The 10,763-nt window shown below is 47.3% G+C and overlaps 1 protein-coding gene across 1 annotated transcript; it reads left to right on the plus strand.

Annotated features, from left to right (window-relative positions):
• Positions 1-3,423: 3,423 nt before the first annotated feature.
• On the plus strand, positions 3,424-4,569 carry LOC112079510 (E3 ubiquitin-protein ligase RNF182). Its single transcript, XM_024145443.2, has one exon. It carries the CDS (start codon positions 3,424-3,426, stop codon positions 4,195-4,197), a length of 774 nt encoding a protein of 257 aa, XP_024001211.2. The 3' UTR covers positions 4,198-4,569.
• Positions 4,570-10,763: the final 6,194 nt, after the last annotated feature.

The following is a 10,763-nucleotide window of genomic DNA, read 5'->3' on the forward strand; positions in this document are numbered from 1 at the left end:
AAGAGAGAATTTACGTTATCTCTCAGAGTAGAACAGAACACAGCCCTCTAACATGGAGGAGTGATTACGTTATCCTCAGAGTAGAAACAGACACAGCCTCTACATGGAGGAGTCATTACGTTATCTCTCAGAGTAGAAACAGACAGAGTGAATAGCCTCTACATGGAGGATCATTACGTTATCTCTCCAGAGTAGAAACAGACAACAGTGAATAGCCTCTACATGGAGGAGTCATTACGTTATCTCTCAGAGTAGAAACAGACACAGTGAACAGCCTCTATGTGGAGGAGTCATTACATTATCTCTCAGAGTAGAAACAGACACAGTGAATAGCCTCTACATGGAGGAGTCTTTACGCTATCTCTCAGAGTAGAACAGACGCAGTGAATAGCCTCTACATGGAGGAGTCATTACGTTATTCTCTCAGAGTAGAAACAGACACAGTGAATAGCCTCTAAATGGAGGAGTCATTACGTTATCTCTCAGAGTAAAAACAGACACAGCCTCTACTGGAGGAGTCATTACGTTATCTCTCAGAGTAGAAACAGACACAGTGAATAGCCTCTAAATGGAGGAGTCATTACATTATCTCTCAGAGTAAAAACAGACACAGCCTCTATCATGGAGGAGTCCATTACGTTATCTCTCAGAGTAGAACGACACAGTGAATAGCCTCTACATGGAGGAGTCATTATGTTATCTCTTCAGAGTAGAAACAGACACAGTGAATAGCCTCTACATGGAGGAAGTCATTACGTTATCTCTCAGAGTATAAACAGACACAGTAAATAACCTCTACATGGAGGAGTCATTACGTTATCTCTCAAGAGTAGAAACAGACACAGTGAATAGCCTCTACATGGAGGAGTCATTATGTTTATCTCTCAGAGTAGAAACAGACACAGTGAAATAGCCTCTACATGGAGGAAGTCATTAATGTTATCTCTCAGAGTAGAAACAGAACACAGCCTCTACATGGAGGAGTCATTACGTTATCTCTCAGAGTAGAAACAGACACAGTGAATAGCCTCTACATGGAGGAGTCATTACGTTATCTCTCAGAGTAGAAACAGACAGCAGCCTCTACATGGAGGAGTGATTACGTTATCTCTCAGGTAGAAACAGACACAGCCTCTACATGGAGGAGTCATTACGTTATCTCTCAGAGTAGAAACAGACAGAGTGAATAGCCTCTACATTGGAGGAGTCATTACGTTACTCTCAGAGTAAAACAGACACACAGTGAATAGCCCTACATGGGAGGAGTCATTACGTTATCTCTCAGAGTAGAAACAGACACAGTGAACAGCCCTCTATGTGGAGGAAGTCATTAAGTTATCTCTCAGAAGTAGAACAGACACAGTGAATAGCCTCTACATGGAGGAGTCTTTAACGCTATCTCTCAGAGTAGAAACAGACGCAGTGAATAGCCTTCTACATGGAGGAGTCATTACGTTATCTCTCAGAGTAGATAACAGACACAGCTCTATGTGGAGGAGTCATTACGTTATCTCTCAGAGTAGAAACAGACAGTGAATAGCCTCTATGTGGAGGAGTCATTATGTTATCTCTCAGAGTAGAAAACAGACACAGTGAATAGCCTCTATGTGGAGAAGTCATTACGTTATCTCTCAGAGTAAAAACAGACACAGCCTCTAACATGGAGGAGTCATTACGGTTATCTCTCAGAGTAGAAACAGACACAGTGAATTGCCTCTACATGGAGGAGTCATTAGTTTATCTCTCAGAGTAGAAACAGACACAGTGAATAGCTCTACATGGAGGAGTCATTACGTTATCTCTCAGAGTAGAAACAGACACAGCCTCTACATGGAGGAGTCATTACGTTATCTCTCAGAGTAGAACAGACACAGTGAATAGCCTCTACGTGGAGGAGTCATTACGTTATCTCTCAGAGTAGAAACAGACACAGTGGATAGCCTCTACATGGAGGAGTCATTACGTTATCTCTCAGAGTAGAAACAGACACGTGAATAGCCTCTACATGGAGGAGTCTTTACGCTATCTCTCAGAGTAGAAACAGACACAGTGAATAGCCTCTACATGGAGGAGTCATTACGTTATCTCTCAGAGTATAAACAGACACAGTAAATAACCTCTACATGGAGGAGTCATTACGTTATCTCTCAGAGTAGAAACAGACACAGTGAATAGCCCTCTACATGGAGGAAGTCATTATGTTATCTCTCAGAGTAGAACAGACACAGTGAATAGCCTCTACATGGAGGAGTCATTAAGTTATCTCTCAGAGTAGAAACAGACACACCCTCTACATGGAGGAGTCATTACGTTATCTCTCAGAGTAGAAACAGACACAGTGAACAGCCTCTACGTGGAGGAGTCATTACGTTATCTCTCATAGTAGAAACAGACACAGTGAATAGCCTCTATGTGGAGGAGTCATTACGTTATCTCTCAGAGTAGAAACAGACACAGTGAATAGCCTCTAGGTGGAGGAGTCATTACGTTATCTCTTCAGAGTAGAAACAGACACAGCCTCTACATGGAGGAGTCATTACGTTATCTCTCAGAGTAGAAAACAGACACAGCCTCTACATGGAGGAGTCATTAACGTTATCTCTGAGTAGAAACAGACACAGTGAATAGCCTCTACGTGGAGAGTCATTACGTTATCCTCTCAGAGTAGAAACCAGACACAGTGAATAGCCCTCTACATGGAGGAGTCATTACGTTATCTCTCAGAGTGAGAACAGACACAGTGGAATAGCCTCTACCTGGAGGAGTCATTACGTTATCTCTGAGTAGAAACAGACACAGTGAATAGCTCTCCTACGTGGAGGAGTCATTACGTTATATTCTCAGAGTAGAAACAGACACAGCCTCTACCTGGAGGAGTCATTACGTTATTTCTGAGTAAGAACAGACACAGTGAATAGCCTCTACGTGGAGGAGTCTTTAACACTATCTCTCAGAGTAGAAACAGACGCAAGTGAATAGCCTCTATATGGAGGAGTCATTACGTTATCTCTCAGAGTAGAACAGACACATTGAATAGCCTTTCTACGTGGAAGGAGTCATTACGTTATCTCTCAGAGTAAGAAACGACACAGTTGAATAGCCTCTACGTGGAGGAGTCATTACGTTATCTCTCAGAGTAGAAACAGACACTTTCATGAATTTTCAAAGCATTTTCATGAATGCTTTTGAAATTGTGAAATTATTCTTAATGTCTCGAGTACCGTTGATCTTTTTAATGAAATTGAAAAATGTACCATACGTACCTAACTTCTCCCTCTCCCTCCCTCTCCCCCCCTCTCCTCCCCTCTCTCCCTCCCCCCTCTCTCTCTCTCTCTCTTCCCTCCCTCCTCTCCCCTCCCCCCCTCTCTCCCCCCTCTCTCTCTCCCTCTCTCCCCTCATCCTCCCTCAGAGCATGCGACCATGATGAGTGTTCCTCAGCCTGACCCGGATGAGATTCCCCCCTCCACCATCACCCCTGTCACCACCCCCACCCTGAGCCTGACCCCCATCGCAGACGAGCTGGAGTGTAAGATCTGTTACCAGCGATACAATGTCCACAACCGCAGGCCCAAGATCCTGGACTGCCTCCACCGGGTGTGTGCCCGCTGCCTCAACAAGATCCTGGACGTGGGGGACGTCRTGGGCTGCATTTCCTGCCCCTTCTGCCGACACGAAACAGAGATCAGCGAATACGAGGTGTCGGGCCTCCCCGACGACTCCAACGTCATATCCTGCCTGGCCGTCAGGGATAAGTCCTGGAGCTCCGACCACAGCAAAGAGGTGACCCTCACCCCCACGAGCCTGTCCTCCACCTCCCCCTCGCACCACTCCTCCAACTGCCTGGTGATCACTATCATGGAGGTCCAGAGGGACACGGGGTCCGGGGACCYTGGCCRGGGCAGCTCYGACCACTACACAGAGCACAGCCTGGACTCCATCTCTGTGGGCTCCAACGGGCCGGAYGTTCAGGAAGCCCTGTCCAAGTTGTGTTCCCACGTCCCCCGGATCCTGGTGTGGCTCCTGGGGCTGTTCTACTTCGGGTCCCTGCCCCTGGGCATCTACCTGCTGGTGATCCAGAGGGTGACGCTGGGCATAGTCTGTGTGAGCCTGGTACCGTCCAGTCTGACTGTGTGTCTGGTCTATGGCTTCTGCCAGTGTCTCTGCCAGGGCATGTGTGACTGCTCGTCTAGGGGCTGACTGACTGACTCAACAGGGTACTGACTGATGCTAGGGTTGGAGGGAGGGAAAATACTGGACTGTTGGAGTCAACATGTCCTCCTTTACTGTGTCAATCAGAACAAGGGGATTGACAATCTCTGTATTGAAAGCTGTTTGCTTAACTCTCCATACAGTCTATGGATGGAGAACTGGGGCCAACAGGCCTTCCAGCCTTATGGGGGAGACTGGAGACAAATGGAGGGGTGGGGGTCAACGGGCCTTCCTGCCCTGTGGGAGAAACTGGAGACAAATGGAGGGCTGGGGGCCAACGGGCCTTCCTGCCCTGTGGGAGAGACTGGAGACAAATGGAGGGCTGGGGGCCAACGGGCCTTCCTTGCCCTGTGGGAGAGACTGGAGACAAATGGAGGGGGCCAACGGGCCTTCCTGCCTGTGGGGAGACTGGAGACAAATGGAGGGCTGGGGGCCAACGGCCTTCCTCCCTGGGAGAGACTGGAAGACAAATGGAGGGCTGGGGCCACAACGGGCCTTCCTCCCTGTGGGGGAGACTGGAGACAAATGGAGGGCTGGGGCCAACGGCCTTCCTGCCCTGGGGAGAGACTGGAGACAAATGGAGGGCTGGGGCCAACGGGCCTTCCTGCCCTGTGGGAGAGACTGGAGACAAATGGAGACTGGGGGCCAACGGGCCTTCCTGCCCTGTGGGGAGACTGGAGACAAATGGAGGGCTGGGGGCCAACGGGCCTTCCTGCCCTGTGGGAGAGACTGGAGACAAATGGAGGGCTGGGGCCAACGGGCCTTCCTGCCCTGTGGGAGAGACTGGAGACAAATGGAGGGCTGGGGGCCAACGGGCCTTCCTGCCCTGTGGGAGAGACTGGAGACAAAATGGAGGGCTGGGCCAACGGGCCTTCCAGCCTCGTATGGGGGAGACTGGAGACAAATGGAGGGCTGGGGGCCAACGGGCCTTCCTGCCCTGTGGAGAGACTGGAGCAATGGAGGGCTGGGGCCAACGGGCCTTCCTGCCCTCGTGGGAGAGGACTGGAGACAAATGAGGGCTGGGGCCAACGGGCCTTCCTGCCCTGTGGGAGAGACTGGAGACAAATGGAGGGCTGGGGGCCAACGGGCCTTCCTGCCCTGTGGGAGAGACTGGAGACAAATGGAGGGCTGGGGCCAACGGCCTTCCTGCCCTGTGGGGAGAGACTGGAGACAAAATGGAGGGCTGGGGCCAACGGGCCTTCCAGCCCTGTGGGAGAGGCTGGAGACACAATGGAGGCTGGGGGCCAACGGGTCTTCCTGCCCTGGTGGGAGAGACTGAGACAAATGGAGGGCTGGGGGCCAACGGCCTTCCTGCCCTGTGGGAAAGACTGCGAGACAAATGGATGGGCTGGGGAGAGAAAAACAATGAGATTTGTCGTTGTCAAATTAATAAAGCAGGTTTGGCAAACTGTCAATATGTCTCAGAACCTTCCAAGCCAAAAACTGTCAATATGTCTCAGAACCTTCCAGGCCAAACTGTCAATATGTCTCAGAACCTTTCCAGTCAAAACTGTCAATATGTCTCAGAACCTTCCAGTCAAACTGTTCAATATGTCTCAGAACCTTCCAGCCAAACTGTCAATATGTCTCAGAACCTTCACCAAACTGTCAATATGTCTCAGAACCTTCCAGTCAAACTGTCAATATGTCTCAGAACCTTCCAGCCAAACTGTCAATATGTCTCAGAACCTTCCAGCCAAACTGTCAATATGTCTCAGAACCTTCCAGCCAAACTGTCAATATGTCTCAGAACCTTCCAGTCAAACTGTCAATATGTCTCAGAACCTTCCAGTCAAACTGTCAATATGTCTCAGAACCTTCCAGCCAAACTGTCAATATGTCTCAGAACCTTCCAGTCAAACTGTCAATATGTCCTCAGAAACCTTCCAGCCAAACTGTCAATATGTCTCAGAACCTTCCAGTCAAACTGTCAATATGTCTCAGAACCTTCCAGTCCAAACTGTCAATATGTCTCAGAACCCTTCCATGTCAAAACTTGTCAATATGTCTCAGAACCTTCCAGTCAAACTGTCAATATGTCTCAGAACCTTCCAGTTAAACTGTCAATATGTCTCAGAACCTTCCAGTCAAACTGTCAATATGTCTCAGAACCTTCCAGTCAATATGTCTCAGAACTTTCCGGTTCTATAAGTTGGTTTTATGTCCATGTGCAACAACGTGGCCCTTTAACAGAAAAGACAAGGGAGTTGCCGTTTCTAATAGATCAGATAATAAGAACATTACCATGTATCCCATCTAGTCCTAGTCCTCTGTCTCCATGTTCCTTCTACAGTATGACTCTGAGGGGGACTCAGCTATATGAGAGAGTCTGGGGACAAACAGGACCCCTAAGATGTCCCTCTGTCTCCAGTATGACTCTGAGGGGGACTCTGCTATATGAGAGAGTCTGGGGACAAACAGGACCATAAAGATGTCTCTCTGTCTTCATGTTCCCTCAACTGAGCCTCAGAACCAGCTGGCTGACTGCTGTCCTGAGGCTCTATGGGGTTGGTTTGGGTTAGTGAACCGAGCCTCAGAACCAGCTGGCTGACTGCTGTCCTGAGGCTCTATGGGGTTGGTTTGGGTTGGTGAACCGAGCCTCAGAACCAGCTGGCTGAGGGGACTCTTGTTTCATGTGAGTTATTCTGTGTCTCTGATCAAACAGACCGTGAGGATCCCAGCTCTAGAGGTTCATCTCGCCAGTACATGACGAACTGACTGACTGTGAAAAGGACAACTACTTCACACAGGAGAAACATCATTGAAATAAATGGAACATGATGATTAAATAATGACTGTTTCTTCTTTCTTTCTTTAAAACAAAACATTTATCTGATCAATGATTGGAGTTATTTCCCCCCAGGTTGAACCAATCAAAAGCACCCTACTTCCATCAGCAGATTAAAGTCATCAGGAATAACATCAACTAGGCTATGAGAGGACAGGTAGAGGCCAGCCTTCCTGCTATAGAAGTAGAGGCGGCCAGCCTCCTGCTACAGAGGAGAGCCAGCCTCCTGCTACAGAAGGAGAAGCCAGCCTCCTGGCTACAAGGGAGAAGCCAGCTTCTCTACAGAGGAGAAGCCACCTTCTGCTACAGCCAGAGTAGAGGCCAGCCTCCTTGCTACAGCCAGATGGAGAGGTCAGCCTCATGCTACAGCCAGAGTAGAGGACGGCCAGCTCCTGCCCTTACAGAGTTAGGTTCCGGGGCTCAGAATCTCACACTGTCTTCCTGTAACATGAAAAGCAGGACAGGATTCATTATAGATCAAGGAAGCAGGTCTGGTCAGTTCTTCTGAGCCCAGAGGACCAGGTCAAGACTAGACACTGCTGCTTCATAACATCTATTAAACAGAGACCCAGGTAAAGACTCCTGTTCATAACATGCCTATTACAGAGACCCAGGTAAAGACTCCTGTTCATACACTGCCTGATTTAACAGAGACCCAGGTAAAAGGACTCCTGTTCATAACATGGCCTTTAACAGAGCCCCAGGTAAAGACTCCTGCATCCTCTCCGTCTCCTCTTCTTTCTGTCCTAAAACATTTGTTGTGTTTAGAAATTGGTGCAAAATGGCAAAAACAAACCCTTTAATTCTGAACCAAAAACCGATTATACGGAACACAGTCAAATATTCAACACCTTTAGCATTCAGGCCAAATGTGGAGAATGAAGTTTAATAGTGCTTTTAATAATTTAGTCCATCTCCCTCTCCCCTCTCAATCTTTCATTCCTCCCCCACCACCCCTCTCTTCTCTCTCCCCCTCCCTCTCTCTCTCTCCCCCCCCCCTCCCTCCCTCTCCCCCTCCCTCTCTCTCCCCCTCCCTCCCTCTCTCTCTCTCCTCACTTCCCTCAGTTGGGGTCCAAGTCAAAGAGCTGCTATGTTGCATGGTGTTAAATTACACACAGATTGAAAGAACGTATTAAAGGCCGGATTCCCTGAAACTAAAGATCAAACTGAGAACAGTATTAAGGCCGGTCCTGAACTAAAGGATCAACTGAGAACAGATTAAGGCGCCGGTCCTGAAAACTAAGATCAACTGAGAACAGATTAAGGCCCGGTCCTGAACTAAAGATTCAACTGAGAACAGATTAAGGCCCTTCGACTGTGTCCTCGAACAAACTAAAGATTCAACTGAAGAACAGATTTAAGGCCCGGTCCTGAACTAAATCAACTGAGAACAGATTTAAGGTCCGGTCCTGAACTTAAAGATCAACTGAGAAACAGATTAACGGCCGGTCCTGAACTAAAGTCAACTGAGAAACAGATTGTAAGGCGGTCCTGAACTAAAGATCAACTGGAGAACAGATTAAGGCCGTCACTGAAACTTAAAAGATCAACTGAGAACAGATTAAGCGCCGGTCCTGAACTAAAGATCAACTGAGAACAGATGAAAGGCCCGGTCCTTGAACTAAAGATCAACTGAGAACAGATTAAGGCCCGGTCCTGAACAAAGATTCAACCTGAGACAGATTAAGGCCCCGGTCCTGAACTTAAAGATCAACGAGAACAGATTAATGCCGGGTCCTTGAACTAAAGATCAAAACTGAGAACAGATTAAGGCCGGTCCTAACTAAAGATCAACTGAGAACAGATTAAGGCCGGTTCCTGAACTAAAGATCAACTGGAGGAAACAGATTAAGGGCCGGTTCCTGAACTAAAGATCAACTGAGAACAGATTAAGCCGCGTCCTGAACTAAAGATCAACTGAGAACAGATTAAGGCCGGTTCCTGAACTTTAAAGATCAACTGGAACAGATTAAGGCCGGTCCCTCGAACTAAAGATCAAACTGAGAACAGATTAAGGCTGGTCCTGAACTAGAAGATCAACTGAGAAACAATTAAGGCCGGTCCTGAACTAAAGATTCAACTGAAACAGATTAAGGCCGTGCCTGAACTAAAAAGATCAACTGAGAACAGATTAAGGCTGGTCCTTGAACTAAAGATTCAACTTGAAACAGATTAAGGCCGGTCCTGAACTAAAGATCAATGAGAAACAGAATTAAGGCCGGGTCCTGAACTAAAGATCAAACTGAGAACAGATTTAAGGCCGGTCCTGAAACTAAAGATTCAACTGAGAACAGATTAAGCGGTCCTGAACTAAAGAATGCAACTGAGAACAGATTAAGGCGGTCCTGAACTAAAGATCAAACTGAGAACGATTAAGCCGGTCTGAACTAAAGATCAACTGAGAACATTTAAGCCCGGTCCTAACTAAAGATCAACTGAGAACAGATTAAGGCCGGTTCCTGAACTAAAGATTCAACTGAAACAGTTAAGGCCGGTCCTGACTAAAGATCAACTGAGAAACAGATTAAGGCCGGTCCTGAACGTAAAAGATCAACTGAGAACAGATTAAGGCCGCGTCCCTGAACTAAAGATCAACTGAGAACAGATTAAGTCCGGGTCCTGAACTTAAAGATCAACTGAGAACAGCGAACACTTAGGTTGGAGTTCATTAAAACTCCACACATTTTGTTGTGACCAAGTTGTTGATCAATCCCACGTTGGTGAATAGTTAGAAGTCGCCTCCGTCATTCTTCTGAGGTGGAAACCTAAACACACATACGTCTAAAATAGTGGAGGTGGGGGTTTGATTTAAGTCGAAGATAAGTCTTAAAAATAAGCATAAAAATACATTTTCCAAAAGGTAAAGGTTAATACCCCTAACCGTCCTTGCTAAACTACAACCAGCCAGTAAGCGAATGGACTATTGTATTAAATATCCTGAACCCCATCGCTGCCTCACGGCCGTCGTCGGAGGGAGACCAAGGTGCAGAGTGGTCAGCGGACATTTTCTTTGATTAAATGTAAATGTCGCCAACAACACCGAGAAAACGAAGAATACGACCGTTGAAGCTTCAACAGGCATTAGTGACCACGAACAAAGTCAATACCCACAAACTACCAAAAGGAAAAACAGGGCTGCCTTAAGTATGCTTCCCATCAGAGACAACTATAAGACAGCTGTTCCCTGATTGAGAACCGATACCCGGCCAAACACATAAAACAAAAACATAGAAATAAAGAAACAGAATGGCCCACCCTAGTCACACCCTGGCCGACCAAAAATAGAGAAATAAAAGGCCTCTCTATGGCCAGGAGCGACAGACTGCATTACTGATGTGAAAAGCACTGTTTCCAGAAGTACATGTCTCTTCCAGTAACCCACGCACGAATACTTGTTCATTTCCGTTGAAAGGTCACGCCATCCATCTCAGCGCAATTCCTGTCGCATCTCCTCAATCGCTTCACAGCACACCAAGGCTGCTTACCAAATGGGCAGCCTATTCCCTACATAGTGCACTACTTTAGACAGGGGCCCTTATGGGGTAGTACATTCACTAAAGGGAGCCATGTCAGGAGACACATTCTGCTTTGGTGTTTCAATCTGGAAACCAAACGACAACATGTTAATAAGGAGTGAACTACAACTACTATAGACCAGGGCCCTTAATGCCACCCTATTCACATGTTAATAAGAAGTGAACTACTACTACATAGACAGGGTCCCTATGGCTCCCTTATGGCAACATGTTTAATTAAATCTCCCTCT

This window comes from Salvelinus sp. IW2-2015, unplaced genomic scaffold, assembly GCF_002910315.2.
Source record: "Salvelinus sp. IW2-2015 unplaced genomic scaffold, ASM291031v2 Un_scaffold8283, whole genome shotgun sequence".
Taxonomy (NCBI): domain Eukaryota; kingdom Metazoa; phylum Chordata; class Actinopteri; order Salmoniformes; family Salmonidae; genus Salvelinus; species Salvelinus sp. IW2-2015.